Here is a 15882-nt window from a genome sequence, read left to right on the forward strand (position 1 = left end):
AAGTCCACAGACATCTGGTCTTTCTTTAAGAAACGTAGGCTAATAAGCAGGGATAAGAATAGGTTGGGAGTAGGCTATAGGTAACTGTACATTGTCTGTGTTAATGCTTTTTTTTTTTTTTTCCCATTTTTGGACATAGCCTGTAATATATTTGTTTATAAAAAAAAAAAAACAGCAAGAGTAAAGTTCAATAGAGCTGTATTGGAAATAATTGGAGGCCTCTGTGATGTTTTAGACTTCAGCATTTTGTTTTCAGTAAATTATTTGTTCCTTGCGATTAATGTACTCACATAATTTAAACCTGTATGTTGGTCTTTTTAAGAAATAGGGTAACTAGTCTATTTAAAGAACAATGGATCACCTAATATATGTATATACAGATACATTACACAATAAAACAGGATTGTTGTTGTACGGTAAAATGTTAATTGTACCATATTAGTCTATGCACATCAGATAATTAGTTATCAGCTAGTCTGTATACTACCTAAAATGTAGTTATGCCTTCTCGTTTTGGTGTGCCACCCCAGGATTTTCAGTGTCCCCATCTGGCCACCCCTATGAATAATTTCTGTGGGTGCCACTGACCAGATGGAATGTTTCAGCTTGCTAATTTGGGATAATGTGGGGGATAATGTGTGATCAGGGTGTGTCTCTCTGTGCGCGAAACTAAGCCCCATATTAACTCGCTTCATGCAGGTGAAAAGATGCAGTCAGCTACTGCACACATGTCGGAGGGGGCGTGTTAGTCACAGCTCTCCTTGGTCAGGAGTGGAAAGCATCAGTAGAGGAGGAAAATGCAACTGGACACGACTAGATTAGTAGAAAAATTAGGGGTAAAAGCAAAATAAAATGTGAAAAGAGTGGAATTCAAAAGGAGACTACATTTATTTTAAAGTATGCAAGTATGCATCTATCTATCTATCTATCTATCTATCTATCTATCTATCTATCTATCTATCTATCTATCTATCTATCTATCTATCTATCTATCTATCTATCTATCTATCTATCTTATCTATTGCTGCTGTTTGAGTTGGTCATCTTCTAGACCTTCATCAGTGGTCATAGGATGTTGCCCACGGGGAGCTGTTGGCTGGATACTTTTGGTTGGTGGACTATTCTCAGTCCAGCAGTAACAGTGAGGTGTTTAAAAACTCCAGCAGCGCTGCTGTGTCTTATCCACTCATACCAGCACAACACACATTTACACATTACCACCATGTCGGTGTCACTGCAGTGCTGAGAATGATCCAACACCCAAATAATACCTACTCTGTAGTGGTCCTGTGGGGGTCCTGACCACTGAAGAACAGAGTAAAAAAAGGTAAAAATATGTAGAGAAATAGATGGACTACAGTCAGTAATTGCAGAACTACAAAGTGCTTCTATATGGTAAGTGGAGCTGATAAAATGGACAGTGAGTGTGAAAGTTTTGGGGGTTTTTTTTAACAAAAATTAGAAAGTTAATATTATTAATATAATTATGTTTGTATTCTGAATACAGTGCAACCCAACTCTGTCCATGTTCACGCTGCGATTTTAACGACACACTGAAGCTCTATTAAGCTAAGTTGGCACCCTACCGACGACCAATGTGTAAAGCTGTGCGGATCACGTGACGACCAATGCGGAACCTCTGGTGTCATGTGATTTGTAGTTAAAAACAGGGCTTCTGTTACGATCTATTTTCTAATAGTTTTCAGCGATACTGACCTCTTACATCAAGCCTTTCTGATGTTGTTAGACTGATCCGATACAGCATGTTCGCTCCCGGGACTGAGAGTCTGATTAAACAAGCAAGGTTTGAAATCTGAATAGCTTGCATTTTTGATGTAGTAAATTTGAACTGGTGGATTTGTCAGTGCACTATTGATTACTTTCCCTAGTGTACTAACACACGTAGCAAAAATCTATGTTATGTTTGTTTAAAATCTACTGTAGCTTTAAATGTGGAATAACTTATCTGCTTTATTTAGCAACAATGTCTTCTTACAATATTAGTTTATTTACAGAGTGCACAACTGCTTGAGGTTAGAGTATTAGCCAGATTGCTTTACCTAATTATAGTTGTTTGTAATTGTATGTTTTTAGGTATATAATTGTTGAGTAGACAATAACGTGTTATGAGCTTTGACCTAGCACTTCTTAAACTGCAATTTGCATGGTTTCCTGGGTTCGATTCCCAGGTGGGGCGGTCCGGTTCCTTTCTGTGTGGTTTGTATGTTCTCCCCTTGTCTGCGTAGGCGAATTGGAGATACAAAATTGTCCATGACTGTGTTTGACATTAAACTTGTAAACTGATGAATCTTGTGTAACAAGTAATTACGTGTCCTGTCATGAATGTAACCAAAGTGTAAAACATGAGGTTAAAATCCTAATAAATAAATAAACGTTTTTTATTTCAACAGCACATCTTTTCTTCTTCCTGACTTGTCCAGGTTAGAAGCAGTGTGTCGTGATCGGCACTTTTATACAAGCATGCTTAACGTGACTTCATGTACGAAAACAATGGTCTAAAAACACCACACTTTTTTTTTAACTTATTACTGCTCACAAGCAAGGCAGTAATCACAATGTATATTGTGCCCCCTCCAGTATTAAAATGCTCCCCAATATACTGATATGTAAACAGATTACCCACTAATGTAAGGATCAGTCAGTGCTACCATCAGTTGTTGAAAAAAAACTGAACTAAACATGCAAGACCACACTATACACCGATCAGTCATAACATTAAAACCACCTCCTTGTTACTACATGCTTTGTTAGCCCCCTTTCATACTGTTCTTCAATGGTCAAGACCCACACAGGACCACCAGAGTAGGTATTATTTAGGTGGTGGATCATTCTCAGCTGTTGGCTGGATATATTTTTGGTTGGTGGACTATACTCAATCCAGCAGTGACAGTGAGGTGTTTAAAAACTCCGTCAGCGCTGCTGTGTCTTATCCACTCATACCAGCATAACACACACTAACACACCATCACCATGTCAGTGTCACTGACATGGTGCTGGTGTGTTAGTGTGTGTTATGCTGATATGAGTAGATAAGACACAGCAGCGCTGATGGAGTTTGACCCAAATAATACCTACTCTATGGTGGTCCTGTGGGGGTCCTGACCATTGAAGAACAGCATGATAAGGGGCTAATAAAGCATGCATAAGAAACAGATGGACTACAGTCAGTAATTGTAGGACTAAAAAGTGCTTCTATATGGTAAGTGGAGCTGATAAAATGGACAGTGAATGTAGAAACAAGGAGGTGGTTTTAATGTTACGGTTGATCGGTGTATATTCTACTTTTTAATATATTTATATTTTACTTTTATAATGGGTTCAATGGGAAGAAAAAAGCTTAACACACAAATAATTACTTTCCTTTGAACACAGGGTTTGTCATTTCAGCAGTACAGAGTACTTTTAACCACTAGTATTTAAGTGAAGTTTGGCATTCCTATGCTGTTGTTTTTTTATATTAAGACGTCATTCCTTATATAAGAAACAACAGTTAATGCAGGGGGTAGTTATTAATTGTAACATTAATTGTAACCCTGGTGAACAGGATCAACATCAATTTCTGACCATACAAAATATAATGGACCACAGTTCCCACAGACACACTCTAAAATCTCATGGAAAAACCTCCCAGAATTTGAATTACACTGGCTCAGATAATGCAGGATTTCTGTTATAAATTTAGTGCTGCATTTTTGTTATGCTTTTCAGAGAAATACAAGAAGATGAGCTCCAGAAGTTTTATGGTCGTGTATCTAAACTACTTCATTCAAGTCGGGAAGCTGGAGGAGAAGTGGCTGATTCTCTTCAGAGGCTCCACTTGATTGTGTCTGCCAACAAATATGCCAGAACGTAAGTTGAAAAACACTTTACAACCTTGACCTACAATAATCAGTAAGTCTCAGCACCACACATTCACACACAGTTTTAATATCTTGTGTAAAAGAAACCATCATACAATGAGGACTACTGCAGAACTGTAGAATCGAATGAACCTTCTTTAGACTTGGGACATTTCTGTGTATCTTACCTAAGCATCCAGGGACGGTTTAAGTTTTTGCACAACTCTTATAGTTTCTGTATATCAGGTACTTTTCTGTGGATTTGAATTCTTGTCATAGTAAATGCTGCTAATTGACAAAACACAGGCTTCACAGAATTTAATTTAAAAAGCAGTAAATTACGCTTCTTTTTTTTTAGATCCGAGTGGTCCAGGCCCTTTTCTTTTGGCTTATTTTTTACAGCTAGGGATTAATTATGTCTGTAGGTTTTTTTTTAGCAGGCTAGGATATTGATACAAAAATGCAAAAGTACATTTACATCTGTCTTGCTAAATAGAAATACAACTAAAGTTTTGGAGTGGTCTAGTTGAAGTCCTGAATTTAATAGAATAGAGATGCTGTTGTAAGCATTGTGTCTAATTTCAAGCAGTTCTGTAAAAAACTAAAATTCTTGGACAGCAAGAACTAAGCTAAAATTAATGGACAGCAAAGTTAAAGAGTGGTATCAAATTATATACATTGTATACGTCGTTTCTGCTAAATAAGGTGCACCCAGTTATTAAATTAAGGGGATGTTCACTTATTTAAATAGGTGTTGAACAACCTTCTCCCCTGAAGCAATGAGATATGATTTTGTCTTTTTATTCAAGCTCTTTGTGTAACTTATGTTAATTCTGATGTTCACTACCAGGCTCCCTCCTGACCTAATAAAGAAGCTGAGGATGTTGCTAAGCTTGCCATCCTGTCCTGAGCAGTTTCAGGTCCTGTCCTCAGCCATCTTGAGGGAGAGTTTACCCCTCAGTGTGCACAGCCTTTCCACAGAGCTCAGCCAGGACAGCAGAGCACTTACTTATATAACCAGTGTGGTGCTCTCTCAGGTAACTGCTCTTCATGCTTCCTCTGCATCTTCTCACAACACATCACAATCACAATATTCTCTCGTGATCTTCACTATGCCCTAACTCCTCCAAAGGTTACAAACACTGTAGTGATGACTCTAATAGGCTCACTCTGTAGAGGGAATAAAATACCAAAAATAATCTCATTGTCTAATGCACTCTGCACAGGCGCCTCTATCCTCCAATCAAGGTCCTTACACAGCGTTTGCAGACCCCGCCCACGTATTCCAGTCATCCCTCCCTGCAGGAACTGCCAATTTTGCCCGCTAGATGGTGCCCAGCTGACCGGTGGCAACGCCGAGTTTCGAACCGAGGAGTTCAGAATCTCGGCACTGGTGAGCTAGCGGAATATCCCACTGTGCCACCTGGGCGCCCAGTTGTTCATTTTAAAAATCATAATTTTTAAAGAATCTCTGAGGTGAACGCTTTCAAAGCGGTTGTTGGGGGGCGACCACACTTTAATCGCCCTCTGTTGGAATGCTCACTTTAGATTGGACTGCAGCCCCTGTCTCTTTACACTTTGCTATAACATAACATCCTGTTTCTCAGGCTGGGAGCAAAAAGGATCTGCTTCCTATCTGCCAGCATTTACTGAAGAGTCTCGAGTCAAGACCTCCTGAGATGCAGGTCCCCAAGCACACACTTCCCATTCTGTCCAAAATGTTAAAGTTCTCACCAGATATTCTCAGTGAAGGTGGGTCCTTAATAGTCAGCTATGGTTATTTAATGCTCTGTTTTATTTTATGAGATATATATGACAGTTTGATTTTTTTATGTTGTGCTCAGATCAGGTGAATGTAGTTAGTCGAAAGTTGGCTGATTGGCTGCGATATGCCAGCATTCATCAAGGAGCTTCCATGTCCTCTGGAGGATTTTTTACTAGTCCCAGAACAAGACAGGTGCAGCAAAAGCTTTCTTCCTTACAAATATGAGACTACAAAAAGTTAAAAAAGTGATTTCTCACCTGCATAACTGTTTTTTTTAGCCAGCACTTATGACTGAAGTGGATGGAGCAGTGGCTGGAGACTTCTTCACAGTGCTGTGTTTGGGACAGAGCTACACTGAGGATCAGTGGATGAACATGTACACTTTTTCCATGCTCAGGAGCTGGCTGCTCACCTATGACACAGGTGGAACCTCCAACACAGAAGCAGGTAACATATAAAACACAGGGTGTTTGGATTAGCTAAAAAGTTGTAGAATATGATGTTTTACTGTTATTTTTTTTGAGGCATAATAGATGCATGGAGAGTTTAAATGGATATTGCTTTAACAGTGATCTGTACAGTGTGCATAAATAACTCAGGATTGGATTTTTACTTTTGCTAGCCCCAAAAAGAACACAGGTCACTCATATTTCACAGCAAGGTAAGCAGTGAGCTGCAAGTTTGACATGACTGACCTAAAGACATAAACAGAATTCATTTCTTTCTGCTCATTTATGCCCAACCCTGCTCCTGGAGATTGCTTTTATAAAAAAAAAAAAAACAAGTAAAAAACCTGAAAAGTAGAATGTAAAGAAACATCTGAATATTGAAGGCAGGCATAATTGTACGTACAGCTGGTAATACAGCTAAGTATTATACTAAAGTTATAAAATATGAAAATATGACTTCTGAATTTAATACACTAATCTGTTTTATATTGTTTGCCTGATAATGTATTTAGTTGTTAATGAATGGAGGAAAACTGTCTCCTCCTCTTTTAGAGTACAAAGAAAATTATTATTTATGATGTGCCTGTATATAATTACCACAAACCTAATTTAAAAAGTCAACTGTATGGAAATATATTATAGTTAAAATGCAAACAATACAGCCATAGTTTAATTCAAACAGCAATTTAATAATTAAATCTCTCTAGTACACTAGTAGGTCTTGAAACAAAAGATAAAACTGTAAGAGTTTAACCTATCATATCTTCTGCCTAAAACTACCTTGTTTTGTTTTAAAATATGCTTTATATTTTGTCTGTAGTATATACGTACTACAGGGTGGGCCATTTATATGGATACACCTAAATAAAATGGGAATGGTTGGTGATATTAACTTCCTGTTTGTGGCACATTAGTATATGGGAGGGGGAAAACTTTTCAAGATGGGTGGTGACCATGGCGGCCATTTTGAAGTCGGCCATTTTGGATCCAACTTTAGTTTTTTCAATGGGAAGAGGGTCATGTGACACATCAAACTTATTGAGAATTTCACAAGAAAAACAATGGTGTGCTTGGTTTTAACGTAACTTTATTCTTTCATGAGTTATTTACAAGCTTCTCTTTGTTTACAGCCATTGACATGTCGCAGAGGTTAACACGTGAGGAGCGGATAGAAATTGTGTTGATGTCTGGTGAACGCAGTACCCGGGTCATTGCAGCAGATTTCAATGCAAGACACCCTACGAGACCACCCATCTCCCATGCTACAGTTAGCAAACTGCTTGTTAAGTTTCGTGAAACTGGTTCAGTGTTGGATTTGCCAAAATGTGGACGCATGAAAACTGTCACTAATGAAGAAACATCAGTGGCTGTCCTAGCTTCATTCAGCAAGAGCCCACAGCGTAGCACTCGCCGCATGTCACTGGAGAGTGGCATCAGTCGAACATGGTGCACCACCACATTATGGGTGTCAGGTCCGAGCATTCCTAGATGAACAGTTTCCTGGAAAGTGGATTGGTCGTCGTGGGCCAGTTGAATGGCCCCCAAGGTCTCCCGATCTGACCCCCTTAGACTTTTATCTTCGGGGTCATCTGAAGGCAATTGTCTATGCTGTGAAGATACGAGATGTGCAGCACCTGAAACTACGGATACTGGAAGCCTGTGCTAGCATTTCTTCTGCGGTGTTGCTATCAATGTGTGAAGAGTGGGAGAAGAGGGTTGCATTGACAATCCAACACAATGGGCAGCACTTTGAACACATTTTATAAGTGGTCAGAAACTTGTAAATAACTCATGAAAGAATAAAGTTACGTTAAAACCAAGCACACCGTTGTTTTTCTTGTGAAATTCTCAATAAGTTTGATGTGTCACATGACCCTCTTCCCATTGAAAAAACTAAAGTTGGATCCAAAATCGCCGACTTCAAAATGGCCGCCATGGTCACCACTCATCTTGAAAAGTTTTCCCCCTCCCATATACTAATATGCCACAAACAGGAAGTTAATATCACCAACCATTCCCATTTTATTTAGGTGTATCCATATAAATGGCCCACCCTGTAGTTAGTAATGTCCAAGAGCTGGTTTGGGTATTTTCTACTCATATTTAGAAATATACACATTTTTGTCTGTTGTAACTAATGATGTTTTTTCCAATTAGTCAATAACCAAGCACCATAATCAGTGAATAACAGCTCTGCTGATCCATTTCTTTCCTAACCTGGTGACTTAATTACAGAGCCTGTCAAATTAACTTAAATTTGTTATACTCTATGTTGATTCCATTTTAATTGCCTATAATTGTCATTTTTAATCTTTTTATACTATGGTCAGTGCATTGTGCTATAATGTCAAACACATTTTGTTTTAGTCATTGAGGGTAGTAGTGGATTGTTCTTTGCTCTCGGTGTAGATGATCGATCTGAGTTGGACAGCTCGGTCATGTCCATGGTCTCAGCCACATCCTCATCAAGCCGACTCCTACCACCGAAGGAGCGACTCAGGGAGAAAGCATTTGAGTATTGTCACCGGCTCATTGAACAGAGTGACCGGAGTGAGTTAACCACCATATCTCTAATACAACTTGTTTACAATTAGGTAACGGTTTGTGAAAACCACTTTCATGTTTTATTGTAGAGGCCATGAAGAAATTTGATGCAGAGCTACAGAAGGCGGTAAGCCACACTACATTATCTAACTTTTCTTAATGATTTCTTTTTTAAAGTCACATGAAGCTACATTATTTAGGTATTTACTTGTTCATTTATCCATTGAGTTTGTCCCATTTTCTCATAGTTTTTATATAATCTGCCTAATGTCAGAAAATGATATTTGAATGACTTTGGAGCAGCTTTCTGAAATCCTTTAATATTTTATCATGTTATGAAGTGTTCCTTTCTAAGTACTTAAAGACAGGTTTTTTTTTTATTAGTACTTAAAGACAAATATATTTACAATTGAAGTCAACAGCCTAAAACAAATACAATCTAGAATTTAAACCCAAAAACACACAAGATATTAGATTAAAACATGTTAGATTAAAATTTGACTTCGAAAAAAAACAAAAACACTACCAACTAGCCATATCAAGCTACAATGTCTAAAAAATAAATGAATGAACTTTACCACTAGCCATATGTCATTAAAAAGTTCATAACACAAAAAATTGTAATTATGATGAGAGACGAGGCTGAATGTTTATTAGCAAGATGAACTAGTTAGTTATTATTATTACTAATAACAAACTCATAGCCTGTAAACTACTTGACCTGGCTGCCTTGGTAAGAGATTTATCTACCCCTGAAGCTGGTTAGTTGAATAGATGCTTTCTTTTGTCCAGTGCATTGTGGAGTCAGTGGCCATAATGGACATCATTTGCAGTGAGGACCCATCCTATGTGTACCGTGCCTTTCCTTGTATCAAAGCACTATACAGCAGGCTGAGTACAGACCTGGGGTTTGCTCGAGCACTACTGCCCATCGCTCAGTTCTACCTCAACCACAGTGAGTGAATGCAATCTACACTGATGAGCCAAAACACCTATAATGTAATATATGTAACTGAACCTTTTTTTGGGTGGGGAGGGGAGGGTAAAAACTGATAATGTGGTTGCATAAATATGCACACCCTTAAACGATTTTAGTACAGGTTAAAGGTCTAACCTACTTTTTTTTACATCACGAAAACATGGCATTAGTAAAGGAATATGTGGACTTTTAATATATAATATATAAATATTAGATATTAGATCCACAGCTGATCCACCTTGCAATATACAGTAGCTGAAGGCTGATACCAAATAGCACAGCACACCTTCTGAGATTATGTGGAGCCCATCGCATTAAAGCAGCACACGAGAGCACAATGGCATATTGGATGGACGGTCATAATTTTTTGTTTTGTTAGTGTAAACCTTGAACATATTTTAAGGACAGTCAGATTTTAGTTCTCTAAAAGTCATGTTCTTTGTTTAGGTGAAACCGCCGCTGTAGATTCAGAAGTAGTCCTCTGCCAACTCTTTAGCCGCTTTCCAGCTGAGCTCTTCAATGAATCCATTCTGGCCTTCGAGTTTATCCAGTTCTGCCTCCACAACATGAAAGTACTGCAGGATAAAGTACCTATCTACAGGCAAAGCTTTCCTAACCTGCTTAAGGTAACTTTTCTATTCAATTAACAAATTTTAATCCACATCTTTATTAGTGATGTTCCATACGCTCATATCTATTTTCTTTTCAAGTTTCTGGCATGGAACAGTCCAGGGCTGATATCAGAGTTTATGGAGCTGCTGCCTTCTTTTTTGGCTCCTGAAACAGCAATCGAGTTACTTCACTCACTGCTAGATCTTCCCTGTCTGGCTGCAGCCCTGGACCTCCAGCACAGGTTAGCTCGTTATACAACTTTATTCTAAAACTAAATCGTTGATGGTTTATGATGGTTTATCAAACTTTTTTTAAATGACCCAGGTAACACGATGTATTTTACTCTCTGTCTGTACAATCTGGTCCTGTAACATAAAGCCTCCACAAGGGGGCGTTTGCGTACAAGTTTATTTATTTATAATTTATTACTTTTATCTGTGGCCCATTTTTTTTCGACCCAGGGTTTAAAAACCCTGCATTAGACTCAACAGCTACAATTCTTTTATATTCATGTGTGTTTACATCAGTGCTAGCACTATTTTAGTATTTTTGCAGTTTAGTGTTTACAATGCCATGGTACACCTGGGACAAATCCTAAAATATTTAACACTAAGAGCAAGGCTGGAATACCCTGGAGAGGACACTAGGAGTTCAGTGGCACTCAAAAACACTAAGCGCAGGGCACAAATACACCTTGGAAAGGGCGGCAGTGCATTGCACTTATTAAGTGTGACAAATACCACTGTAAGAAGTTAGTGAAATCCAGTAATAAACCTGTTCAGATTTTAGACATATGTGGGATTTCTGTGGGTTTAAACTGACTGTAAATCCACTGCAGGTCAGCGTGTTATCAGGCCAGTGAACGAGTCATTTGGGACCAGCAAGGTTCCAGGATTGCTGCCTCTCTGGAAGCCTTTCGCCAGCCTTCATACAGAGGACTCTTCCTTTACATCCTTCGACCAGAAGCAGGCAGCGGAGACACCATCGACAGGTGACATTAGATTATCACTTGTGAACTCCTTACCTCATATTTTTCTAAATCCAATTTTCCAAAGACAAGTCCAATCCCCTATTGCAATTCTCTTGCTGCTTGTACCACATTACTGCTAGCCGAAAAGAGAAAACAAAAAGTGAACACCAATAAAAGTTTTAAAATCACTTACACTGGTGTTGAGGTAAAATCATTGTAAAGTGCTCTCCTATTTTAAATCTCAGGGGTACAACCTGATGTGTGAGGGAGGGAGGAAGGCTGCATGGGGAGTCATCTGCTGCAACAGTGACACCTAATGTCTTGTAGAGTTGCAAGCATGAGTGATGGAAGAATACAAAAAGCAAAGTGTGTTCATTTATACACTTTAAAGCTACCTAGTAGGATCTGCCACAGTTTGGCCACACGTTTTAAAAACCTGAGTCGCTTGCTAAGTTTCAGCCCTCCTAGGCCAGCGTGACTTCAAGGACTTCAAGCATGTTGTTTAATCTTGTGATGTTATCAAACTGCTTTGTGCCGCTCTCCAGGTTAAGTATGCTTCACGAGGCTCTAGAGGGAATGGCGGAAAGTCCACGTGTGGTGCGCTGTGCCCAGATTGTCCCTGTACTTCTACATGTTTACTTCAACACAATTACTCAGGTAACAGCCACCACACAAACCTTCCAGTAACCTGAAGCATGTTTATTACAGCATTGGTAATGAGGAAGGTCATTATGAACCCTCTACACACTCGATTTCCATAAATATATTTTCACTATATATAATGTAATAATACAGTGGTACCTTGAAACTCAACATCAGTTGGTTCTGGGAGTGGCATTAAGTTTTAGGGGGGTTTCAAGGGATTTTTTTCACCATAAGGATGAATGGGAAAACTGTGTTACATGGTCCTGTGGAACTGCATATATTTTAGGCTTATGTGAAATAATGGGGTTGTTTTTGACACTTATACACTGAAAATAACACAAATATAATATAAAAAAAAACACTGAAATACAATACATCGAGTTTAAGGGAAGCATCGAGTTTAAGGGTACAAATTTCTCGACAAAGGGCGTCCAGTTGCAAGGTACCTCTGTATGTGCAACTTTTTGAGCTGTTGCATCAGCACACCAGTGTTAGTGGCTTGGACGTCCAAATACACCTTGGAGTATAGTTTGTAGCGTCAGTGATTGAACTAGAGTTCTTTCTCCTTATTCAATATTAAATTGATGTGATTTTACAAAACCAGAAAGGCCCAGAATTACACTATTACCTTTATCTAGAGTATGCAACCTGGAAATGCCTCCAGTCCTATGTTTCTCTTTTTCCTATTTAACCAATGTTGTATGACCTGTGTTTGCAGTATTAATAAACATGAATTATGTCAAAATAATGTCATACCAGTAATCTTTATTGAGCTTTGACCAACCTGCAGAATTCTTTCCCAAAATGGATGATATCACTGGAAGAATAACTATAAATTAGTGACTTACTGACTGTGTGTGTGTTTGTATGCAGATGGCTGATGGGAAGCTTATTAACCAGCTTTTGTTGGTACTGCTGGAAAGAAGCAGTCTTCTGTACAACGTCAAGAATTTCAGCACTGAAGTGCAGAGGTCAGTCACTTCCAGAGAACAGTAGATGAGACCTAGTCTTTTCATGTGTATATATTAGGCTTAGGACAGTGGCAGTAGTTCTCAGCCCTTTCAGCTGGGCTAAAGCAGATCTTGCAAGCCCTACAAATTCATCAATAAAACAATTAAAAGTACAGAACATCAGACTTCACTGCTGTTTGTCAGACTTCAAATAGCACAAGGGCTGCAAGTTGGGAACCGTTGAACATATGTTATAATTATAGCTTTTTAAAAAAGCTTTTAAAAAGGTTTTAAAAAAAGGACAAAGTTTGTATCTGTAGTTTGATTCTTTGCTGCACACTGACTGTTGAATGTTTGCTGTAGAGTGTTTAGCACACACCTGCGGGCCCTGTGCAAGCTGCATCCACCTCTGATTGTTGATCAGTACAAGGAGTTGCTGGAATTTGCCAGTGCTACAACCAACATCTACAGTAAAGAGGACTTCTACACACATGTGGTAAGTGGCAAAAGCAAGCATGACTCATGTAAGATACACTGGATTATTGTTTTTAATAAGTCAGTCATTGTATGTCTATATGTGTCTAGATAAAAATATAGTTGCAGTCCGAAATATTTACCCCCTAACCTTATTATAGTGTTTTGGTGATTAATTAGAATGAAATATACAGCTTCTACATTTCTTGACAATTGTTAACATGCACAAGCTTTCAACCCCAGCCTCAGTACTTGGTGGAAGATCCTTTTGCTTTGATGATCTCTAATAAATGTAATAAATTTCAATTAATGCTGACACCTCTTTTGTGAAATCTTCACCCATTGTACACAAACACTTTAATCTCTGCTGGTGTTTATATAACACATCACAGCTGAAGCATTTAGGGTTGTTATTGAGTTTCCAATGCTTTAATCATGCTGTAACCCAACTTTAGATCATACAGAATAGCACAGGGTTTTAAGATCAGCAATATTAGGTAAGGATTGAATAAATGTGACATGGGAGCATTAACAAAATGTCCTGCCACTCTAAAATACGACAACATTCATTTTCTTTTTATATTGCTGTTAATTCAACCAATAAAAACTTTATTTATTGCAACTGTGTACATACATACATACATACAAACATACATACACGTGTGTCTGTGTTTTCAGGTGTGGGTAATAGGGGAGTATCTGTCACTTTCCTACGACCCTCGCTGCACTGTGGATCTAATAACGTCATTTTTTGAGGGACTCGAGCCAATACTGTTTGAGATCACGCAGGTGCGACAGTTTTCCAGCCCACCACGCTACTCTCCACGTTTGCTTACTGTGCTCATGACTGCACTGGCAAAGTTGGCATCCCGCAGTCAGGACCTCATTCCCCGGTAAGCCAATGTTTCCAGTCACATTACAAATGATAATAATAAACATAATACAAGGCCAATACAAATAATACACATGTACACATAAAGCATACACATAGGCTATATGGCCAAGAGTTTGTAATACACCCAGAAACCAAACACAGCGGGCCCCAATGGCTGCTATTACCACAACAGTCATTCTTCTAGAAAGAGCTTAATTCAGCTACAAAACCTTACTAGGCTCAAGTAATAATGTTGTGTGATCTGGTCTGGCTTCAGTCTGCTTTCCAGTACATCTTAATGTATGACTTCTGGACATCACTTTTGGTTTGGGGATTGTCATGCTAAAATCAAAAGGACTTTTCGTCCTGAAGGTATTGTTTAAAGAGGTGTAATGTGGGTAATGCTTCAAAGTAAAAGTATATTATATTATAAATTTAAGCTGTCTGTCTTTCAGAGCATCTCTGTTCCTGTCTAAGATGCGTGCTTTTGCGCATAGTGGACCAGTGACATCATGCTTCAGTGAGGAGGACAGCGAGGAGATCGTTACACGAGCCCACGAACTTATAAACCTCCTCAAGCTTCCTAATGTGGCCCAGTTTGTACTGGCACCATCGACTCAAAGTGACAGCCCTCGGTGGCACAGAGACACTAATGCTGCATTACCACAGCACATGAGAGCTATCAGTGACGTGCTTCACTGCCATTCCAACTTTCTGCCTGCTTGAAGCTTCGCTGGGTGCGGAGACATAACGACTCCTGTCTATCACAAGTACAGAGTTCAGCACAATCTCGCTTATTACCATCAAGACTTTAAATTATACACATTGTTACTGGATTATAACATGTCTGAAAAAATAAATGATACATTTCTGATGACCTCTTTGTAAAGGCATTTTTATTTTTCAATGTTAAAGAGTGCTTCCATTGACATACAAACTGCATTTCCAGAAAAGTTGGGACATTTTGTAAAATGCGAAAAACAGAATCTGTGATTTGTTAATTCTCTGAAACCTTTATTTAACTGACAAAGGTACAAAGAAATGGTTTTTAATGTTTTGACTTAATAACAATATAAACAAATTTGGAATTTGATATCAGCAATACAGTCAATAAGAGTGAAATGTACATTCAGGTTCTGGTATCAAGCACCACATTGTGCCAAAAAAATTGATAATTCGGTAAGAGCATTGTTAATTAGTTTAAAAGGCACATTACTCAATATACGATATTTTAGTTTTTTTACCATATACCATACATAACAGTGTGAAAAGGTTCAAATAATCTGCATTAAAGTGCAGCCAACATCGGTCATGGTATGGGGATGCATCAGTGCCTGTGGCATGGGTGACTGGCATATGTGTGAAGATACCATTGATGTGAAGATGCATATTGGGATTTTAAACATGCATGTAAGCTCCTTCCCCAGGAAGTACATGGTTATTTCAGCATGACAATGCCAGACCTCATTCTGCAATTGCATAGCTGAAACAGCATAGCTTCATACTTAAAATGTATATGTGCTTGACTGGCCTGCCTGCAGTCCAGATCTGTCTCCTTTTGAAAATGTATGGCACATCATAAAGAGATCAGACAACAATGAGAATGGAATGTTAAGCAGCTTTTTCTGTCCTTTTCTGGTTCAAGAGAATTTTAGATTTTTAACTTAAAATACTAAAATACTCCTTAATACTGTTTAATTTTTAAATACACATTCAAAATATTTAAAAGATTTAAACTATCCAAGTGCCAAGCCTTTCAT

The 15882-nt window shown here is 38.4% G+C and overlaps 1 protein-coding gene across 5 annotated transcripts; it reads left to right on the forward strand.

Annotated features, from left to right (window-relative positions):
• Positions 1–1684: 1684 nt before the first annotated feature.
• Positions 1685–14999, forward strand: ap5z1 (adaptor related protein complex 5 subunit zeta 1). 5 transcript variants are annotated; one of them, XM_063012597.1, is made up of 19 exons: positions 1685–1804; positions 2412–2441; positions 3730–3870; positions 4711–4897; positions 5468–5612; positions 5705–5817; positions 5904–6072; positions 6248–6286; positions 8442–8624; positions 8708–8745; positions 9411–9573; positions 10045–10223; positions 10308–10450; positions 11048–11200; positions 11725–11836; positions 12698–12795; positions 13138–13270; positions 13927–14141; positions 14578–14999. In XM_063012597.1, exons 1-19 carry the CDS (start codon positions 1764–1766, stop codon positions 14846–14848), a joined length of 2553 nt encoding a protein of 850 aa, XP_062868667.1. In that variant the 5' UTR covers positions 1685–1763; the 3' UTR covers positions 14849–14999. The 5 variants fall into 5 exon arrangements, with proteins under 5 accessions (XP_062868667.1, XP_062868684.1, XP_062868675.1 ...); XM_063012614.1 differs by having other exon boundaries at positions 1686–1804; positions 8484–8624; XM_063012605.1 differs by lacking the exon at positions 2412–2441 and having other exon boundaries at positions 1686–1804.
• Positions 15000–15882: the final 883 nt, after the last annotated feature.

This window comes from Trichomycterus rosablanca, chromosome 2 (genome assembly GCF_030014385.1).
Source record: "Trichomycterus rosablanca isolate fTriRos1 chromosome 2, fTriRos1.hap1, whole genome shotgun sequence".
Classification (NCBI taxonomy): Eukaryota; Metazoa; Chordata; class Actinopteri; order Siluriformes; family Trichomycteridae; genus Trichomycterus; species Trichomycterus rosablanca.

What these genes read in the sequence shown, in the direction of transcription:
- ap5z1 (XM_063012597.1), top strand. Translation starts at nt 1,764, where the DNA reads ATGTTCGCTCCCGGGACTGAGAGTCTGATTAAACAAGCAAG. An exon ending in TTCAGCACTGAAGTGCAGAG is followed by an intron (nt 12,796 to 13,137) that starts GTCAGTCACTTC and finishes TGTTTGCTGTAG; the next exon opens with AGTGTTTAGCACACACCTGC. An exon ending in AGGACTTCTACACACATGTG is followed by an intron (nt 13,271 to 13,926) that starts GTAAGTGGCAAA and finishes CTGTGTTTTCAG; the next exon opens with GTGTGGGTAATAGGGGAGTA.